At 29.2% G+C, this 23938-nt stretch overlaps 1 protein-coding gene across 3 annotated transcripts; it reads left to right on the top strand.

The window, feature by feature from the left end:
* Nucleotides 1–1404: 1404 nt before the first annotated feature.
* Nucleotides 1405–23440, top strand: LOC131853893 (potassium channel subfamily K member 18-like). Of its 3 annotated transcripts, XM_059204971.1 has the most exons (5): nt 1405–1756; nt 3999–4145; nt 17792–17841; nt 21538–22206; nt 22404–23440. In XM_059204971.1, exons 4-5 carry the CDS (start codon nt 21603–21605, stop codon nt 23198–23200), a joined length of 1401 nt encoding a protein of 466 aa, XP_059060954.1. In that variant the 5' UTR covers nt 1405–1756; nt 3999–4145; nt 17792–17841; nt 21538–21602; the 3' UTR covers nt 23201–23440. The 3 variants fall into 3 exon arrangements, with proteins under 3 accessions (XP_059060954.1, XP_059060953.1, XP_059060955.1); XM_059204970.1 differs by lacking the exon at nt 17792–17841; XM_059204972.1 differs by lacking the exons at nt 3999–4145; nt 17792–17841.
* Nucleotides 23441–23938: the final 498 nt, after the last annotated feature.

The raw sequence follows: 23938 nt of genomic DNA, 5'->3' as shown, positions 1-23938 counted from the left end.
TGAGTAGTCATGCTCACTAAAATGTCCAGACATGTGGCGGCGTGGTGGGCCGGGTCATTGGGCTCCTAAAATATGGTCGAGCGCAGTGATGGCTGGCTCATCCGTCATACTCGTGAACGAGTGCTGCTTGTAGGGACTGGTCTGCTCTTATCACTACGACTGATTTAATCTTATTGCATGATTATATTTGACCCAAAAAATTAGTGCTTGTTGGTAGTTTGTATTCACTCGTTTCGACTTGTAAATGTAAACTTACAAGGATTATTTAAAAGAGCAACACACAAGTTTCTTGCTCGTTCTTCTTGTGATGAGACAGCTTTCCGAACGAGTGGTAGATAAAAACAAATTGTTATGACTATTCAAAAGTGCTTAAATTAAGTTTATTTGAATAAATGATTTTCTATTCTATTCTATTCTATTCTATTCGAGATAGTTTTTCATTATTATTATAACTTGAGCAGAAAAATGTCAAGAGGGAAGAAACAACAAAACTAAATTTCACTATCACAGTACTATTGCCATTGTTGAGAATTAATAATATTTATATTTGATAATAATATTTATAATACACCAATATTATCACGATCGACATCGGTTTTTAATAATATAAAATTTTATACCAAATATGGCTCCCGGTTTACTGACAATTCAGACGAGAATAATGCGAGCTAACTGAGAATATTAATCTAACCGTGGCAAGCGAGCCTCTACCCTTTAGATTAATTAAGCTTATTAACAATGTTTATCATTATACCTAGTAGAGTTGTTAAATAAACTAATTAGGACACAAAGATTTGATGTTGCCTGGATTTGAATTGATGAACAGTTAGTCTAGATATTCAGCAGACATATCTAATGAACTATTTCATCATCTTCTTTAAAGTAATCTAACACATTCTGTTTTTATAAGTTATTAAGATATTTGGTATGTATACTTAGTCACAAAATATACAAAATACTAGGTATTTTATAAATATCTAAATGACATAAAAATAACTATTTATTTTTATGTGAGACTAATATTCAATTATTTAAACTCGATATTGAATAAGCGTGCTCACTTTGCTAAAAATATTATTATTATTAGTAAATAACTATTTCAGTGCCGCGCTTCTAATTTCCGTTAAAATCTTTCTCTGAGTACATATAATACACAAACTTTGGAATGAGGCTAAATAATGAAAAGTACTTCATGTTCCCATGCGTATATTACAGAATGTTTGTTTTTTTCCTGACCTGCCTCGATGGAGTGGTTTTTCTTACATTTTTCATAAGAACAGTAACCAAAACAATGTCAACTTTAATTTTTCATTACAAACATTCAGAGCGCATGTGTCAGGCTGAAACAAAAGACGCGCATGCGTAAAGTTAAAGAAAAATGGCGGAGCGAGCTGGGCTCAAATCTTCGTAGTAACATATTGGTTACAATAATCCAAATAAATTTGTAAATTTAACCGATTTTAATGGAACAAAATTAAGACGTTTGATGTTAAATTTGAAATATATGGGGAATCGTCAAATAGTGTTGGTGGTAATTGTTACAAAATAAGGATTTTTGCTGTTAGTGAAGATGCACAGTACCATGTTGACAGTTCAGTGATCTGTAGTGAATATGAGTAAAATATAATATTGTATTTATATTATACAAGAACAGATATGTGATAATACAATGCTAGTAGAATCATTCTATGACATTGAAACAAATAAATACTCTCAATATTATTAGACCATCCCAACATCGAGAAATATAGCCAAGGTATGATTTTTTTGTATTTAATTACTTTTAATTACAATACGTTACTTTGTCGTACAATTTACAAATAAAAAACGTTAAAGGACATTTAGTTTTTATTAGGTTTTTAGGGCGCTTTAATCAAATAAATTCTATAATTTTTAATATAACATTGTTTTAAATTCTTATATCCATTTTACACTGTTTTATCAAAATTAAAAATTTATTTGACGCAGAAATTAAATATATTTTTAATACTTATACTAATAATAAAATGTTCGTTAATGTTTAAATTTCTTATTATTATAATCCTATACTCGTATTATGGAGACTTTGAAGTAAATCATCCACTTGGGTGCCTCTATCTTACCTATTTTTGTCCCACGTAACAAAACACGTAAGGGTACGAATGAGGTATAATATCAGGCTCCTCAGGCTGTATCATCCCTAAATTAGCCAATCATCCCTACTTTAGGGATGATACTACAGGAATCTGTGATTGTGCCTTGATGCTGTTTTATTTCTGCAATGACTGTTATTAGTTTCAATTATAAATACTGTAAACTACTGAATTATAATCCAGAAACATTCATGCAGTGCTATCTAGTTCCAAATTAAGCAGAACTACTTTACTGTGGCCACTAAACAACTGATATACATAATTAAGTACATATATTTATTTGTAATTAATAATTACATATAAAATATGTATTGTGTGTTAGGGTTTCACAGAGAAACAATTAGTGTATTTAGAATGAAGTTTCCATAGAATATGTTTGTCCTTAATTATGAGTTAAAGAAATCCTTAGCCTTAGAAATCTTAGAAAAATATCACCTAATATTGTAAATTTGTATTTTTACTAATTAACTTCCAATACGACATCTACTATTACTAATTTATTTATTAATAACATTAAAGATGACGTTATAAATGATATATTTATTTTTTCCATTTGGTTGGGATTAGTCGATCGATAGCATCTACATATATACACGCGGACAAAGTTGCAGTCACCACTAGTAGAGTTACAACCCAACATCCGATTAATAGACTAAAAGCAGTGTAACTAATACTGTTACAGTGAGTATATAATAGACAACCACAATGATTGTATTTGTATGTAGCGCCAGTTGCAATTTATTACACATATGCGCCGCGTAGAATATATTATGTTCTTAATTAGACGGCTAATATGAAATTATTTACCTTCAATAATGAGTGAGTGATTTTTTAAAAGATTGTTACAGCAAAAAAAATACAAATTTATAATTATTAAACGAACAAATAAGATGTCTATGTCATGCAAAATACCGCTTTCATCATGTTTATGGTCTCCTAGTACCTATGTCTGGCACATATTTTAAAATAATAATGGGTTTGGTTGGTCTTACTTCATCTGTCTAGTATGTAGCGCACTTACTCAGATGAATTTTTTCACCATAGATACACATCGATCATCACATCATCATATATATACATGGATGTCAAAATATATGTGAGCCGTCCTGTATGATTACATTAATTGCATTCATACTCTTTACCGTCAATGTGTTTAATATGCTAATGATTGTTTTCTCTTAACTTACATACATACAATACCAAATAGGTTAAATTCAATCTTTTATTTGGTTAAGTTCTAAATACTATTAGAAACATCATAGGTGTATGAATGTGCATGTAGAAATATTCCTGTATATACGCTATAGAAATATCTCTGTAAAAGACAGAGAGTAATATACTTTTTACTTAGGTCAATCTATAACACATAGACGTAGTCGAATATAGCCAGTTAGAGTGTGCAACACATTTCACAATAAAACAAAGTAGAAAATAATAATATTTTTTAAAACCCTATGAGTTTGGTACGAATAGTTCTAAATTAATTTTTCAACGTTATTTTCTTGCATAAGATAATTATATATAATATAATATAATATAGGTGAGTAGATATATAATATATGTTATATATAGTCATTAATTATTATTATAGTAAATATGTATGTATGTGTATGTCTGCATTACAAATAATCTTCAATACCAGATTATGTTAGGTTAATAAATAAGTAAAGAAGATTTAAAAACTGTCAAATCGTCCATGTATTAAGTCGCGGATTTAAGCTCGTGTAATAAAATTTTAATTGCCCTTTTATACGAATATTTTTCTATTAAGATATAAAGGGGCTTTATATAGCTCAGGATTTATAACATAGGCTGTTCGCAATTATCTCCAGAAACATTGGAGCAAACCTGATCTTTTTTCGACAGCAATGAAAAGGTTACAGCCGTATTTATACCGCTGTCAGGGACCCGGACTTATCTGAATAACGGATAACGGGAGATGGGTCAAAAGGTACAGTTCGATGAATTAAAAAGTGTTTCCTGGGATCGCCGTGCTTTGAATAAGGATTCGAGGTATTTACGTATTGAATTATAAATGTAATCTTATTGAAAATTCTTATTTGTTTTTTATTATGAGACGAGTACTTATAACCCGATATGTACATGTCGGGTTATAATTATATATTGCGTTTGGTTTTAATCAAAAAGGTAAAACGGAATCCTTATGGTACGATATCCCTATCGTACCATAAGGATTCTGTTTTATTTCCGTCTGTCATAGCTTTGTATTTGTAAATTACTAATGGTTTGATCTTGAACTCTGATCTTATATAGTGCCTGTAGTTAAATTTTATAGAAATAGTTATTAAAGCAGTTTTAAACTATTTTGATTTCCAGTCTCAATGAAATTGAATGTTGTTCGAAGTTGTTACTAATATAACATATGTATACTATAATATAATAACGAACCATGTACTGTAATGTGATGGGTCAAAATTTTATAGGTTACATCACCACGCAAATAAATAGCGACAAAGGTGAAAATTACAAAGAACAATGCACCAAAACCAACTGCCAGAAAGATAAAACTAGTTATTACTTTGATCTTACAATCTCCATCAATCCTAATGCCAACTTACAGGCTCCATGCCTGCAAGTTGGCGTTAGGATATTGACCGGGAACTCTCAAAGTCTTAAAATACACATTACATTAAACACAATTACGTTAACTTTTTATAAAAGAAAGCATCTTCTGTCATACATTTACTTTCTGAGTGTCATGATGTCGCTATTAACTATAGAGGAAGTATCATTTATACGAAGAAGTTTCCAAGTTGCTAACACCGGGAGTTTCCTAAAACTGTGTTGGAATGAAGTGTCACCTGTACGCAGAAGGAAATTAGTTGTCAGTACATATTTGTAATCTTTTTGATATTTGTACAAATTTACACTAAATACCCAAATAATGAGGTTTGGTAAACAAGAAATTCTTATTAAATATTGTAATAAGTTCAATAGAAGTTTTGAATTTGTCTGTTGAAATTATTATTGTAGAAGTGTACAATACATACTGTATTGTACACGTCTATATGATACAATAAATATTCGTATGATATAGTAAGGTTTTGGTTATAGTTATTAGATATTATAATACTTTATAATTTTATTAACAGCCAAAATTAATTCGCTAAAGGCTTACAACATATTGCCACTATCAACTATACATATTTAGTTTTATGAAATGCAACAAAATATATGTATATAAAATAACTGTAAATATGATATAAATGTATATAGAAAATGTATCTTCTAGATAATACAGACTAATAAATAATAGACGTGCTTGAATTCTATATTATTATTGATTGATATTATTGTTATTATTATATTATATATATTGAATCTATATAACGACGAATTTCGTGGAGTGTTAGTAAGTAGTAACATTAGTCAATAATAAAATGTTTTTATCTCTCAATGATATAGTTTAATAATTTTGATACAAGGATTTATATGGTTTATAATGTTAAGCTTGTGACCTCAATCGCTAGCCCTACTTTAATATCCTGGGGTCAGACATCTAGCCGGTATAATCCCGTTGGCCGAGTCCTAAGTTACATCATGAAACTAGGGTATTTTGTACGATGTTGAAATGTTAATTCTTAAAAAATATTATTAGTAAACATATATCAACTATTTAAATAAAATACATTTGACAATAATAATAAAGCAAATTGGCATAATCTGTATCTTAAAAAAGACTATCGAATTAAGGACTTTCTTCTATTTCAATTCGGTTAGTAAACAATCAAATAAAGATACTTTCTTTATTTGATTGTTTACTAAAACTATTATATATACATACAAACATTTTAAAATGGAAATATTACTTTAGTATTAATTACTCATACCTGTTTTGTTGTTGATGTTGATTTTAATAAATTTATTAAAATTTTATGTTTAAGGACAGAATTATTTTGAAAAGCAATTATAATTTTCTCCGTATTCTATTAAGTTACTCTTTGAAGACGTTTTATAATGTTTGCCAATTAATTTGTGTAAACATTATCCATAGGAGCACTCCTTTATAATAGCATAATATCATTTCAATACCAGGTTTAAGAAATTATTATATATATACCTATATTGTAACGTATTGCAAAGTTTCTTTGAATATTTTGGTTACCAAACATGATATCATTTGAGATTATCAATTCGTTGTGTTTATTTTTCATTCATACGGATTTTGAGTATTGTTTTTGAAATCGATGCAGTTTTAAATTTACCTTTAGGTTAGACCAAACATAAATTCTATAACAAAAAATGTTAATTTATTGACGGCTTTGGTGGTCTAGCGATGAAGCACTCTGTTTTACATCAATTGGTTTCGGGTTTGAATACTCGCAGGATATAAATATTTGTACCGACATCATGAATATAATGTATGTCGGTCTGGGTGTTGTGTTCAGTTGTCTAGTACCCATAATAAAAACTCTGTTTAGCTTGGGCATAGATAGCATTTTAGGTGAATTGTCCAGGAATGCCATTATTATAATTATTAATTAATTCTAGAATGGAAGTCGATTTTATTATTAATAAAACTGGATTTGTATTGTACTAAAAACACAATATCTGGATGAATAATATTCAATTATATTTCCGTGAATATTCCACATTTTGCCCACATAGTTAGGTATTATGTTAGCGGATTTCCGAAGAGTTGGAGCAAACTAGCAATGAACCGATTTTACGAGCAACAAATTTACTGCCGCTTAAAATGTTGTAGCTGCATTGAGAAATTTCTAAGTTCATTTTTATAGCATAGTAAGTGCTAGTTGCTGGATTTTTTAAAATTTCTTTATTTGGTTAGTTATTTAGTATTGCTTCATAAACTTAGGTATTTCGTTTTATAAATTACTAAATGTAATCTGCAAGTTTGTCGGTTTCTTGAAATAATGATATTTATGTACGATAAAGCCTAGTCTAGTCAGTTCTTACGTGAAATTTAATTAACATCCATTTTGAACCTTTAGTCGTATGACTTCATACTTTTTTGCTCTTTTGTACTTGGCTTTGTCTATGTTAAAATATCTTATTTTGACTAGGGATTTATCGTAGAGACTTACAAATTTCCAGAATTGAATATTATATAAAAGCTTTTAGGGGGAAGTCCCCTAGTGGTGGACATCTAAGGTTTTTTATAAATAAATAAAAAAATAATTAGTAAGGAATGTTTATCTATTTATGACTAATAGTACATAACAAACTTAGAAATCAAATTAAATAAAAAAAAAACACAACCTCTGATTAAAAATAATTAATATTATCAATCAAACATGGATAATAAAAAATGTAATTTATAAAAGTGGCACCTAGTACCGGACATTTCAAAATAGCCTGCATCGATCACATATGTAGCCATCTATACACTCCGGAACGTCTGTATACATGGCTAGTCATGCTTCATGCACGTTCCTCCCACGACAGGATGAGCACTGGATCCAGTAATCGTCAGTGTCTTCTAAACAAATTACGCAATTGTTTTGTTTGAGTTAGATGTTTCAATTAATAGTTCTACTTTATTTCCATTTTTCCATTAGACTTCATGTTTTTCGCTTCTTTTCCCTTGTCTACGCTCCTTCCTTTGATTTACTTTCCTTTATCATGAGCGGCATACATCTATTAGATAAATCTTTAACGTGGTCCATCAATACTTGTTCATACTCTGGTGAGAAGGTGGTAGTGAACCTACCTAACTTTTGTTTCATCGTTTCTTCTCCTCGATTTAACGTCTTTGTTTTATTATGTAGGCACTCTACAAGATATAATAAAGGTGTTAAATTTCAGGAATATTGTATCCTATTGCAGCTTGTCTTACACTCAGTTCTTTTGACATAACCTTAACAATAGCAGTTTGTAAGCTCTGTGAGCTCCCACGATCCTTTCTTTTTCTTCTCTTCCATTTCAATTCTCTTTGTTCTTCTATACTCTAACAAAATTTTATTTGTAAATTCTCACAAGAAATATCAATATGTTTACTGTCCGGTGCTAAGGGATTACTTAGTGTCCGGTGCTAAGGGACAGACAATTTCGTACATTGACCTACCAAATTTGTTTGAAAAATCTAATAATATTCTACCAGTTTACGAATAACAATCAAGTACTACTTTTATTTTTGAATACAACTTAAATGTAAATGCATAAATATACCAGAATTACTTACATCGATATTTAGGTGACGCTGTGATTTCTCACCAAAAACACCGATAAATCGTTCCTGCCGTGGCCTTGTGCATCACTGGAGAGCCGTATCCCGTGATGCTGTAGTGTGTGTCCCCCGCGCCCCTTTCATTTATACTTCGAATCGAACAGGCTATACTTTCTTAAATAGTAGGAGTGTCCGGCGCTAGGTGCCGTCCGGCGTTACGGGACTTCCCCCTATAAGTAAATGTATATTTTCAAAACTAATTAATTAGATATATAGAATAAAACAAAGTTACTATTCATGTAAGTGAATCATTATTCTTAAAATTTAGTTCTCTGACGAAATATGACAATTATTTTTAAATCTATTTCAACATAAAGTGTTAAAGAACTGATAATTTTATTGTCAGTTTTTAACTAAGAATAAGTTGAATAGCTTTGTTTAAACAGATAATTTATACCATCTAATTCAGTATTTTATAGGTTTCAAATTGTTTTTCAGGATCAAATACTTATATTTCACGATTTACAAACAAAAGGTGCTTCTGTTTATAAATTCTCTAATTACAAGTCAATAAAGATTTAGAAGTATTATTACGAGTATAAAATTTACCTATTTATTAATACAGATCTTCACTTTCGGATAACGAATTTTAATAAGATTTATAACTAAGTTTCAGTGATTTATTTTTCGAAAGATTTCTGTATATTTACGATATTTGACCGAAATACTGTAGCTTGAAACAACCGACCTTAACTAAACTGAAAAATTTGACGAACGGACCTTAAGCGAAGTTCGATTATAACTTTCTTGTTGCCATGTTATATAGTGGCTAATAGGAATATTACATTGTTAATCAATTATATTTCAGATCAATGTGAAATAAAATTTTATTAGTCATTGTCCATTTTAATAAGTTGATTGAATCTTGATTTTCTATTTCATCTTTGTTGTGGACTGAATAAAGTTTCTAAAACACTATAGAGATAGGAGGGTCGTGAGCCTATTTATCTTGTCACAATAGCAAACAAAGGTGTGAATAAATAAAGGTTTAAAAGTGAGAACATGTACGTAAACAACAATATTTGTAAAAGCTAAAACATTGTTGAATTCTAATTGTATAGTTATATTTTAAGAGCATAATTAAAGTAAACAAGTACTAGTATTGCTAAATACTAGTACTATAATTAAGTGGAATACTGCAGGCGGATATCGACTTACTTCTAATTAGCCTGCATATTGGAGCTTAATGTAGTTGGTTCGAAATATAAACTTACTTTTTTAAAATAAATTGTTAGATATAATCTTTATCTTTACATATATTATAATTATTATTATAATTACACATATATTACAATTATTAATACAATAAGATTGTAAAATCATTACAAGGTGATTATTAATTTATTTGTGTGTTAATATTTCACGTAAAAACTGTTTGACGAATTAGGTTATCATTTTTACTTACATAATACGCCGTTAAATATGGTTCAACATATAGGCTAAACATATACACCCCAAATGGGAGAACTAATTTATTTTATGACAATTTTTAATATGCCACCCACAATTTAATTAATTAATCAAATAATACATAGCATCATATAGATGCTTCGTGTACTGTAGACGTTTGTTTTATCACCAGTAGATGTCGATTTATGAATGTACTCACGTACCTAACTAGATTTTAATAACACGTATTATATACTCAAGCTTTAGAAATGAAACACAATATACCATTTTATGCTTAGTTGATAGATCGTAAATGCTCCCTGTACCTTCTATATCGCGGTAGTTACTAAACGTATTATCTGGGTTCATTTTATGGGTCTAATGAAAGGTTATTGGTTAATTTTGGTCACCGAATCGCTTGTAAAACGGGATGTATGTTAGGTTATTAAGTTCTATATTGTCTATTGAAATGGTTTCACTATTTAGTGTACATAAATAAGAATAGATATAGAATTTATTAGTTTCCTATCAAGATCAATACTACCAAATTTTTGTATGAAAACATAAACAATGGTTTGTCATATATTATAATATACTTATACATTTGATTGTAGTATCGGTATCTTCTAATATGTAGTGGTAGAGTAAATTTTTCTAAGTCATAATCAAATTTAGGCATAAAATTAATTGTTTATGGCTTGATAAACTGTAGCTATTAATAGCTCATTCACAAAAATTTTTAGTTTAGTTTAGTTTGTAAATAGTACAAAATAGTAAAAAGTAATTCTTTTATAAAATTGAAATCGGAAAACTTTTAGATTGCTAGCATAAAATTACTGTGTGTCTTTAAAATATTTTATAATGTTATTTAAATAAATAACGTGTCAGACATTAACAGAACGTTCAGTCATGAGTAACATTTTCAGTTTCTAAATGAAAGTTACTGTATATACATTAAAACCATCATATCGAAATAAACATACCTTCTAATTTGTAAGTGGGTGCATACGGTAACATTCCAGATATTTTCACTGAGCTGTATATAGTACTCAGTACACGTAATGACTCTGGTTACTAGTATTCCAAGTTAACCTATAAATATCTAACGAAGTGTAGACGTACAATTTTATTTCAATTATTAAAATAGATATAACAACGGTTTTATTTTCGTATTTACTTATATGTATTGGAACTTACAAGATAAGAGTCCGAATTACTGTTTAACGAATCGTCTAATTCGTGACTTAAAGGCTTCGAATGAATTTAGAGCAAAAGGTTTATTAATATTTAGCTCTTTCATTACTTATTATGATTGTATATTATACTATGAGTTATTTATTGCATATTTGCTGTCTGCCTCGGCTTCACATGATTTTGTAACGTCGAGGAGTAATATCTCACTGTAACAGCTAAAACATTCCAACAACTGAACTTCAATCTGTCAATTTTGTTAAATAATTTATGGAATTTTTTAACGTAAATTGTTCACTTTTAGGAACGCTTTTGCTTTTACATATATTTTCTTCTATACAAACCTTAATTTGATAACAACATATACAACAAATGAATACCTAAATATGAGCAGTTGTTCGGAAATGAAATAACATGCTTACATATTATATTCGGAAATTAAATTTTTAGTTATATTACATTATTTTGTATTGAGTGACACAGGGTTATTTAAGTATTTGCATCAATAGGTAACCTCTAAATATTACAGTATGATTACTGATATTTATTGCTTTGAAATAAATACATAAAGTACATTTTACCAATATAATGTCGATGTTCATGAAGCAACTTGTCGAACATTGAGTATGTGTATGTTAGTTCAGAACAGGGCCCAATTTATTTGAACAGTAGCCTACTTCCACTCCCAATAGTTGAGTGTTGCGAAAATTGGATGCTACGGGAACTAGTGCAGGTGCAGCAAATGAATAGAATAAAGATTTTTATGCATTTTATAACTGAAAAAGCTTTAAATTTCAATGCCACAAATATATAGCTGTAATAACTCTGTTATACAGATACACCCTGTCCATTTTTATATAGGAAAATAGATGCTAAAATGAAGAAATTATTTGAAACTAATAGCTTATAAATATTAATGAGGTTTTCTACTATATTTTATGTAAGATAAACTGTATAAATTTATCGCTATATTCTCTTTTTGATTACTTTTACTTGTTTAGAAATGTTATTGAAAATAATAATACTTCCTGTCTAAAGGTTGGGTTAGCTATTGTATTTGGACTATTGCTTGATTATGTTACTAACTTAGTAAAATTATAATATATATATAATAGATTGAAATAATGTAATATAATAAAACTAATATTATTAGTACCAAAAGTCTAATTTCGAATTATAAATTATTTCTAGATAAAATATAGAAAATTCGAAATTGAATAATTGAATCAACCGATCTAAATGAAAATTCAGCCTACAATTGAATCGAGTCGCAATTGAAAACTTGAATGAAGAACTAGAAATAGAAATCTGATGCAATTTATTATATACTAATTAATATAAGATTAGTAAATAATCGAAATTTTCATATTTTGATATGAACATAATAATATTGAGAAATATGTTCCTACACTGTTTTTTATTTTATTTTTCAATCTAGTGGTTACAAATTATAGTTAACAATCATGTTTACTAAGTTAGTTCACATTAAACTGTATAATAGTTTATGCCCAATGTATAATAAAAAACTTAAATAACCTCAAAATAATAAAGGCTTCAATATCAGTCTTTGAAACCAATATATTAAAAAATATACCTCACAGCTCTTATAACAAGTAAATTCAATAAATTTAAATGTACACAAATCTAAACAAAGATTTAGCTACAATATTTGTGAGATTGCTTTTTAAGACTAAGCTTCTTATTGTTATAAGCTTCCAATGTCTATTATTGTCTAAGGACCGAAAACAACAGTCAATGCTTATATTTATTTCATGAAGTCATACGTCAATCGTCTTTCAAATACAATGTTAATTCCTCGAAGCTTTTAGATCAAATATCACGAGTTGGGGGACTTAGGGTGTATTTTGTACAATGTTTTAACAGATGGTTTCGTCTAAGTGGAATATAAATATATTTATTTTAGACTGATAAAGTACCTATCTATATCTATTCAGATAATAGACTATTATAATATTTCGAGATATCTGCTGTAGAAATATATTTGGATTTTTAAAATTTGATTGAATTTCAGATTTACTTCTTATTCGAATCTTACTGTTTTATTTCATTAATATTATATTGTAAACATTATTGATAGTGGATTAACTAAAAAAATACAATTGTTGGAAAGTCAAAAAAAAAAACAAATAAATGTTTGAGTAAATTCAGCGTTAGGTGAGCGACATGTAACTTCCCTCATTTAAATTTATATTTCATGGTCCGTAATTTAGGAATATTAAAATAAGTTCGGTTGTGTAGGAGTTTAAACTACGATTCTTCCAATATTTATAGGTACAATCCTCACACAATACATGTAGTGTTGTGCTGGTGCAATGTATTCATGGGTTTGTATTTATCTATGGATTTTTTATATGTAATATGTATTTCATATAACTGCGAATTATCTATAAAAAGTCTAAAATACAGGCTCTATTTGGTTTGGGACCATGTAAAACATCGCTGTTGGAATCCGCGTGATGATAATTAATATATTAGAAGCAATAGTGCAGCGGTACACCTGTACGCATATTAATGTCATAAATACACAAATAAACAAAACCTATGCATTTGCATATTTCTGTTTTGTGCATATAAATACAGAATGTATGCAAAACATATCCTATTATGTATTCGAGTCACAAAGCCCATTGTGTTTTCTGACGCACCTCTTCGTAAAGATTGGGTGCTCGGCTGGCTCTTGAATTATCTAGTTTGTTATTTTCTAGAGTACGTTCCAGTACGTTCATTATTGTTTATATTATATTTATCTCCTTTCCTATTCTACATATTTGTACACGATAAATAGGCACAATAATATTTGGTATTAGTGATAATCTATAACATCAAGTTCTATATATTTATCTCAAGCTCTATTTCTTACGTGGTAGACAGAGAGAACTTATATATATTGGCTTCTGTCCTTAAAGATAATTTTTTCTTTATTCATAATTACCTATTTATAACTTGTCTTTTACATAATACATACATAATAAATACAATTTTGTATGCACCTATTTCAATAGAATTCACATTAATACAATAATATATATAATATAATAATATATCCAAGCTGAAACTGGTTATTCACTTGCTTTCATTATATCTGTACCTGAAGTTACTTAAAAGGTATCTACGAAAGTGCAGATTGCAATAATCCGATCGGGTTTGACACTTTTAGTGCCTTTTCTCTGGATATTCTATCTTAAGTAAGTCTAGGTAAGTTATTCTTATGGTGCTTAATATTATAGTATTAATAGCACTGTTGGAGTATATTTTCCAACGAGATTTTAACTTTGAATATCTGAAATATTCCATTCATGGAGATTTATTCCACTAATATTATAAACACGTAAAAGTTTGTAAAAATATTTAGGTTTTTGTTAATCTATAACATTTAATCGATTAATGTATTTGAATGTAACTTAATATATAGACTATATTACTACTTAATAAATTGAATATTCGTACCAAGGTGACTGTAAAAGTAGTCTGCGTGGGTTCCACCTATTTTAGCAGCCAAGCTGCTTGCAGGCAAGGCATGACATTTGAGGACTCCGATATGGCAACCCATTAAGGGTATCAAGGGCATCATGTCAATGTGGTATTCATATATTCATACACTGTAACTATTGTAGCTTGCTATTGGATGGAGCGTCAGCTTATTTAATATTCCAATTAGGTAGAACACTTTTCATTCTAATTTGCTTACCGGTAACATATAACCGCGGAATGTAAGATATTAAAAACGATGTATTACTATTGCATATTATTTTAGTACGAACATCTTTTTACTTAACTCTTACTTACTCATTAATCTTAGAATGACGGACAAAAATATTTAGGTATCTACAATAAAGAATTTTTAACGAAATAATGATCTTCCTTGTATTCTAAAATTGAAGGAGATAATTAGGTATAGAAAAATATAATAATAGTCATGAATGATATATATTTAAATTGAAGTATGGTCTCATGATTTACAAAATGAAGTAAAAATTGCAAAATTAGTAGGTACCTAACCCGTTTGTGAATTTGCTAATAAAGTTACGGTAGATCGAAAAATCCTTCGGTGCTGCGATCATTCCAACCAAAGTAATGTGACGATACGAAAATTCAATTTCAGGTGTCATCTTCGATAAAGATTTTGCATAAATCAGTGATATAATCCAATATTACCACGTTTTAGCCACCCCAAACGCCTAATGTTCCACCATTGAAATCTCTATTCCAATTTAAATGACTTATTTCATTACCCTGCGTGCGGAACAGGGTTGCCATAAAGAGGAATATTTCCGGAATTTTAAATTATTGAATTTGAAAATGTTACCTTTGAAATTTTGCGGTTTGTAAGCGAATTTCAACACGTAGGTTCAATTCAGTTAAAGTTAAGTAATTAAAAAAAAAATTAAAATTATTTATTAATAAGAATAATTATACAGCAAAAGAGTTTATTTATATATTTAACCTGATATTCAATTCGATTTAAAAAGATTAAGAACTGAATTAATTTAATATGTTTAATTATTTTTCAAACTTGTCACAATTTTTATTTGGTCATGGCAATTACTTATTTTGTTTATAAGTACGTAATCTAAGTACTTTGAGAGCTACTATTATTTTATTTATATTATTTGTTGTTTTATTTTATTCTGTAAATCTATGTGCAAATGTTTTATTAACACAGAAATTAATTGAGATAATACCTAAGTGGCCATTTTTAATACAGTAGATATATTTTTATTTTACTTTATAAATTTCTATTGCCTAATAATATTTGAGGTATTCATTTATTTATATATTATATGTTGTGAAAAAAGAATACTACTACATTTTTGTTTTCTATAAAATTATTACCTGAAATCGATGTGGGCACAGCCATTACTAACGTATAATGTTCGATTTTCTTAATTGGACTTTTGTGTAAAGTTAGGAATGTTGGGACTATACCAAAAATGTGCGACATCTGGTAACCATACCGCCAACGGATTCCAACTGAGATCTGTGAGCATAAATTCCGAATTTGATAATAAAATTTTAGTAGGTGGGTATTATGAGAATTGTTATTTTCTATCGGCGTCGAATTTGTGGGTTTCGTACTCGTAACTTTGAGGATATTCGCATACGTTTACTGAATATTAAGATGGAACTTGAAATACTACTCTGGTTTCTACTTATGACCGTTTTTATAACTATCGTATCTCAACATAGACAGGTAGGTACTTGCCTATGTTGTGGAACTTGTGAATTCAATTGCATTTCGGTGTTTTGATTTATACCATATAAATATGAAATACCCCAAAAAATATGTATTAATGATATATATTACAGCCCGTTACTTAAATTTTACCTTGTAAGATTATTTTTCCTTTACAAATCCGAGCGCTGCAGTTGCAGTTGTTTCCGTTCTCTCCGACAATGATAATAGTTCCTTATTATGACATTATATACTAATTTTGGTTATATATGGTTTATAATTTTTTGGTGATACTTTAGGCAGTGTCACGAGCACGGCTTGAGAAACATTGTCCCATATATTATATATATATACTTTGAGTTTTTAGCGCGCGAAATTTTTCATGAAAAATATCATGAGTATTTCGCGGAATAATGTTAGTCAATACACTTTCCGCTTATAAATAGACATACTTAAAGAATGTAGAATGTATTTTAAAGATTGAGTCATTAAAATAAAAAATCACGAAACACAATAACATTTACACGTTTTCATTATTGCTTATTGCGTAGTAGCCGACGAAATTAAAAAGCAGTGAAAATCGTTTTCACCCTTTCACTGCAGTAGCTAGGACAGGAAATTGCCGAGTATTCGAATTTTTTTTATAATTTCCATACCTTCTATATACAGCAACGTTGTTTGATCGTTTATAGTGCAGAATTCCTAACAAATACTCTTATACCTACGGTTAGAAAAGTAATAAACCGACTGTAATGGAACTTTGTATAATTTTCCGTCTAAACTTTTTCATATTCAGCACTTCAAATGACCTGATTTTATTAAATTTTACAAAGCATTCTTTCATTTCATTTTTATATAGAACAAATATCAAGGACGTTTATACGAAGTCTCACAAAATCTTTGTTACCTGTCAATTTTCGAAACTTATATTGTGAATTATTGTTTAAAAAACTGACTTATGAGAAAACAAGTAACTACACATTATAAGGTTAATTTAGGTTCCAGGGTTCCTATATTTATTAAGGATTTAGGTTAATTGATTTAGAGATAAGTCACTAAGAAATTATATTTTATTTCTATATAGGTACTGTATTAGAACTGACTGCCCTAAAACAAACTAAATAGGTAAAACATAGTCTGGACCTGCGATACAAGCTATGCTTAGTGCAGAGACCGTTGTAAATAAACACAACTGACCACTGTGTTTAATTGTCATAGGTTCGTGTGAAATGCCTTTTCTTGAAATAAATATTATTATTATTATTTGTTAAATATATTTGTAATTAAAATGGGGCGAAATGACTTATGTGTAACAGATATAAGCAAAAATAATATATAATACATTCCAATGTGCCCATGAATTCCAGAATGATGGGATAAACGGCATTTTCAACTGACTACGTGGTGCATATAGCACTGGATATGACTTATTTTGCCGAGTATATTTTCAATGTCACATTTGAGAAGACGATTCTACCACCATCACAAAGATATATTAAATACATTATGTGATTAACGACGAATCTTAAATGACAGTAGCATTAGGAAAATTATTCATAATTTACGCTACAATCCGTACTTTGTAATATATAAAATGTTTTGAAACTAGTTTTCCCAGTGGTGATATTATAAGTTAATCAATCACGCAACTAATTTGCACAATGTCACTTCCAACAGATACGAGATTGGCGAATTTGTGGAAGTTTGCGATTAGTTCGCACCACTAGGTAAAAACGATTCCAACTTCTTGTAACTTGGGATTGTAGAGAGCATGTTAGATATATATTATTATTTATATTTCTAAGTAGAATATTTACAAACTGACAATATTTTTTTTCATTAAATTTCTATGACGATTACTTTCTGTTGTTCGTAGAAATTTATATATTTGGAACTATATATTCTTTATTACACATACATGATATAATTTAATTTAAAGACAGTGTGAGCAAATGTGGACTTATCCCTAGAAGAGATATCTTCCAGAGTGGTATTGAGTGATTTTATTATATTAGCAATTATTTTGTCCCATTTAAATACCTTTATTTTATGTAAATGAAATAGCAAACTGAATATCCAACTGATGCAGTAACCGTCGCCTATAAACAAAATCCCATGGATGTCATCTTATTATATGTTTTGTCATTTCGCCGGACTAAGAAATCATGCCTCTTGTCTTGTATATTCTTTAACTGAAACATATTTTACAAAGCAAGATACCTGGCGACTAACAGTATACTCAGATGACTTTTTACAAAGTCTATACTCAGTCAATTTTTAATATGATGTTTCAATGATTTAGAATAATTTATCAAAGATCTTTTTGTATCTTTATACTAGAACAGTTACAATGTGCTAATATAGAGAATTAATAGTTATTCAATATTGATACTTAGTTTTCACTTTATTTAGGACTCATTGTTACTCAGCGTATATAGTTGGATGGATATGTAGTATGGATTATATAGTTCAGAAATGTATAATATATTAATCATTTAGTATTAATCGTGACAAAGTTGTGGCAAGTAAGTAAAAGAAAAAGTAAATTATTTTGTTTGAAAAATAATCATCGGTAAGAGATTTATTGTCAAAGACATTATATAACATCACATGAAAATCACATTTTTTATTAAGCTAATTAATGTTTAGACTTATTTTAATCTCGCAAGTGAATTAGTGTAATGACAAGCGGATTAAACTTGGTAAATTGTAAATAAATTGTTCAAGTTTGGCCGTTATGACGTTATCCGAGCCACAGTCGCATGCCACATCATTTCCGGTACATTAACGCAGAGATGAAACCGATAATTGATACTTTGTACAAGAGAGTTCGCTTTATAAAGTTGACTTTAGCTGTAATAGTAGCTCTTTAAGTAATATCGCGAGTACTAAAATGTAAACAGTTTTGCTTTGCATTAAAAAATGTAAATGGCGACCTAGATGAGCACTGTTATTGCACCTTATTCTCATATTTTGCTACTATCTGTTTTCTATGACTTCGTTTCCTTTTTCAAAGATACATATCCTAGGTGCTTTCTCGTCATGCAATCTATCTTAACATTAAATTTCATATTGATTCGCTAGCAGTTTAATCGTAAAAATAAAACTAACAGACACAGTTTTGTGTTCCTAAATTATATTTCGGATTGTTTGAACTATTCCTTTTGGAGGCTTTGTGATTAATGTTTTTACCAACTAACAAGCCAATATTACTGAGTCTAGAAATGTGAAATTTAATGTTTCCTAATTAATAAATTGGCATTATACATGCCGCTTATACATATAATTTTTACTTTCCTTACAATTCAATTCGACTAACTTTACTACTTGGAAACTTTAGTTAAGAAGAACTAGGAGGAAACTTAACTGGTACATTTATTTTATGTCATTATTATATTTTAATCAGTTTATTAGTTCGAATAAAAGGTATATTAAAGTAATACTTATAGATTTCAATATAACGACATCATACATACAGAACCTCGCGCTACTTCTAGTTCTAAATAAATGTCACAAAGATGATCTGCACATGTAGAGACAAAATTGATTAAATCTAAATCCATAATTGTAGAACTCGTAGTCGATGTATCGAAGGTACTCGACCTGACCGCAAATACCACAAGTTAACCACTGCCATTCTAACTAGTTCACAAGTGGCGACATCTGCACCGTCTATCTACCGTATCCATTTCTCTCCGTGGAATACAGGATGAAACGTTCGCTTAATTTTGTACCTTTGTCGTCGGCAACGATACTCGACGTGAATTACTCTAGAGTAGAAACTATATATCGGCTATTAATTCGATATAGCAAAGTGGCACGCGGCATTTTGCTGTATCGAATTATATTTGCTATAACACTAAATTAATTACGATAAATTTTAATTTAAGAATACTTTTTTGATATACTATAAATATCTGACTCTAGTTGAAACATTTCCGATTTTGCAAATTCATAGAGCAATACATATTTTTATAAAATAATATTTCCTTATTAAACGTAGTACTTATGAGTACTATTATTTACAATTGTTTTATAATTAGTTTCCTAGTATAATCTAAATTTTCACAAATATTTCGATTTATTAAAATAACGGGATTGAAGGATGATTACATCGGACAAAATACTATTAGTATTGAATTATTTTCGTTCATTTTTTTAATCATTTATTTATTTATATTGAAATAAATAAATAAATGTACTGACAAACACTCTCTGTCTGTGAATTTTTAATACGTTTAAGTCGTCATTTAGTAATGTGGTTCCAACTATTGTGCGGTTTATATGTTGAAATTGTCTGTAGTACCGCAAATACTACAGACAGTGGTCTGGATTATATTGTGCAGTTAAAATTTACTAGAAACCATTTAGAACTTTGAAGACTGTAGGTCGCATATAATGGATACTGTAGTAGGAAGTAATTAGTGTTTTTGTTTAATGTTCTGTAGCGATGAAAACTCTTGTTTTGTAGTTGCAAATGAGACGGTTATAAGTTTTCATAAGTATAACTCGGAACAAAATATTGTTATTAAATTTTCCTTTCATAATGAAAAGTGAAACACACTTTTCATTATGAAAGGATAGACAACAGAACGCTATTATCTTGTTCAGTCATATTTTTTTATGTTTTTTTCATATCTACTATTATAATTAATTATTTAATTCGTATCACTTTTTTCTCATCAATTCTTCTCGTTATTACTCCTTTTCATCCTATATCATCTTTTATACTTTTCCATTTCATTTTTGGCCATCCTTGTAATCCATAGTAACATACAACAGTAACATTTTTTTTTAATAATAACAATTAATCATTTATGCAAATTAACAATTGTAATGAGTAAGACTTATTGTAAAATGTTAACAATAATGATCTCTATCTAATCATATTTATACAAAATTAACCCATCAAGAGTATGTGTATAAGTTCTATGTATATAGGTTAGAGTAATAAATTTATATAATAAGTAGTAAAACTCAATTGGTTGTAGGTAAATATTATGTAAGTCAGTACCATATATTATTAATGAATTTAATGGATGAATTAATATTATTCTAGAAAAACATTGAAACTATTAATAAATAAAAAATGTTTTTAAATATCTTACAAACATAAAACGAATTTTTGTGTTCAATAAAATTATCTAATCGGGATCTACTCAATACATATGCTAATACGCGATTTTGTTTTCTCCCTTTTTCCTTTTTTTATCGACACGCCTTTCACTGGTATAGTCACTTTGTATTATGGTCTGCTGAGCTTTGAAATTTAAGTACACGAAGTAAAAGTGGGATTACCTATATTGTTACATATATATGTATATATATATATATATATATAATAGAAAACCCTATGTTGTTGATACTTGCAGGCACAAGAGGACAAGTTTGAGCATTGTTTAAATATACTTTTTCTTTTACAGATAACTTGAACCGGTAATAGAAAATTAGACGAAAAAATGTTTAGTATATCTTTATGAAATAAAAAATGGACAAGAATAAGAAGAAGAATCATGTGAATGGAAAATATAAAAAAAATGGAAAAACTGATAATTATAGACCTGATGATGACGTCGTCACAACTTGCTGTTTCTGTGTTAAGACTAAAAAGAGCAAAAAGAAAACGATAGTTGCTGGCTGTATTACAAATCTTGGAATATTCGTCCTACTATTAGCTTATACTCTGTTGGGAGCTTTTATTTTTTTAGCTATTGAGGGAAACGCTTCAAAAATACATCAGAAAACATTGGCAACTACCTCCTACCAAGCTAGCGATAACCAAAAGGTGCCATTATCTAAGATTAATGGGAGTATAACACAGGCCAGTGCCGAGCTTCGATCACAAACCGTTGAAAGTATTTGGGAAATAACTGTGTCCTTAAATATTCTATATAAAGAAAATTGGACAAGGTTAGCTGCCCAAGAAATAGCTAGATTTCAAGAAAAGTTAGTGGCAAGAGTAGCAGCTGATGTGTCCGCACAATATGGTGGTGCTAGAGCCTTGGAATCAGCCCCAGCTTTGGTAGTCGATGAGTATGACTGGAATTTCGCTAAAGCGTTCTTGTACTCATTGACAGTTCTCACAACTATAGGTATGTATATTATAATTACATTATTGTTGAGAATTTTCAGTTCTATATAAATTTGTTCATTTGATGATGATTTAAAATATTACATATAAAATTATATAGTATTTGAACCCAATCTTCACATAAGTATCCAGCTTAGCTTGGAAACAAAAAAGTTAATTGGAATTAACATTTTGTTAATTATTTTGGATATGTTGCAGGTTATGGAAGTGTAGCCCCAAAAACAGCCTTAGGAAAAGCTGTTACAATTGGATATGCCGTAGTAGGTATTCCGCTGACTCTTCTATATCTATCAGTAGTTGGAGCTTTATTGTCAAGACTTGCTCGGAGTGTTTTTAGTCGAGCGTTATGTTGCTGTCTGTGCACAAAATGTGGATATTGTTGCCTCGATGAAAGAACTATGGCAAGCAAAGAACGAAAAGAGAAAGTAAGAAGACACGATGACTTCAGAAACCAAACTTTACATCTCCAAGAACCTTATTACGTACGGTCACCTTCGGGTACTATAATATCAGCATCTCAAGCACATACCATCAGTACAAATTCTATTAAAGATAAATCTCAAAGTTTGAGTTTTCTAAGGGATTGCGACTCAATGAGCTGTACAGATACAGATTCTAAAGTCTCATTGCGCGGCTTTTCGATTCTTGCACCAGTTTCTTTATGCCTCGCAGCTATTTTTACATACATATTTTTCGGTGCTCTCGTTCTGTACCAATTAGAGGGATGGAGTCCCATTGATGGTGTATATTTTTGCTTTATGAGTCTTAGTACTATCGGATTCGGTCATTTAGCTCCCGGTGCAACGCAAAAAAATGGTGCTTCGTCGGGCACAGTTTGGTTTTGTTCTATCTATATAATGACTGGATTAGCGCTGACAGCTATGTGCTTTAACGTACTCCACGATGAAATTGTACATCGTTTGAAGCATCATGAGAAAGTATTAAAAGCAACAACTCAAAAAGTTTTGACACCGGAATTTTTGCATCGATCTTGACGAGATTTAAGTGGAAATTTTACAGACGAAACAATAATAAACTCTGAAGGAGAATCATTGCCGGAAGTTTTAAACCACGTTTCCGGTTCTAGATGTGAAGGAGGAGCCATTAGACGATCTGTTTATACTGTTAAAGAAGAAAAGGAACCAGAGAGATTAACACCTATGTAATAATTTTGGATAATTACTTATTATTTAAAATATTTTATTGTTAGTGATGATTTTTAATTATAACCAACATAACAGCATTTATATAGCTTATACAAGTATGTGTATAGTTGAATATAAAATTTTGTCTATACGTAGTAATTTTACTATGTCTGAAATTAAAAGTATCTTAATTTAACTTTACATGTACATACAGATTATTATTAGTAACAAATAAATATATAATAATAGAGTAGGGAAATTTTCCGCCCTTACATCTTAGCGCGTTTTTGAGAATAATTTAATTAATTTATAATGTTTTAATCAGGAATATTATTTTAAGTAAATTTTTTATTGATATAAAACTGTATACTGTATATAATTTCATATCAATAAAAAAACATCAAGTAGTCATTCAAATTTAAGACAACACTGAATAGATTAAGTACCGTAACAAAGATAGATTAACCCTTATTTATTATTACATCAATTTAATATGAATTCTTGTATAAAAATTATAAATATCAATAATATAAAACTTTTATATAAACGTATTTTTTTTATTTTCATTGTACGAGAAACAAAATTAAA

This window comes from Achroia grisella, unplaced genomic scaffold (genome assembly GCF_030625045.1).
Source record: "Achroia grisella isolate CSIRO2021 unplaced genomic scaffold, CSIRO_AGI_Agris_v1 utg9096, whole genome shotgun sequence".
In the NCBI taxonomy this organism is placed as follows: domain Eukaryota; kingdom Metazoa; phylum Arthropoda; class Insecta; order Lepidoptera; family Pyralidae; genus Achroia; species Achroia grisella.
This window is presented reverse-complemented; position numbering and strand designations above follow the sequence as displayed.

Excerpts from the sequence above, each read along its gene's own strand:
- LOC131853893 (XM_059204972.1), top strand. The coding sequence starts at position 21,603 with ATGGACAAGAATAAGAAGAAGAATCATGTGAATGGAAAATATAAAAAA. Across the intron at positions 22,207-22,403 it reads GACAGTTCTCACAACTATAG|GTTATGGAAGTGTAGCCCCA; the intron begins GTATGTATATTA and ends GATATGTTGCAG.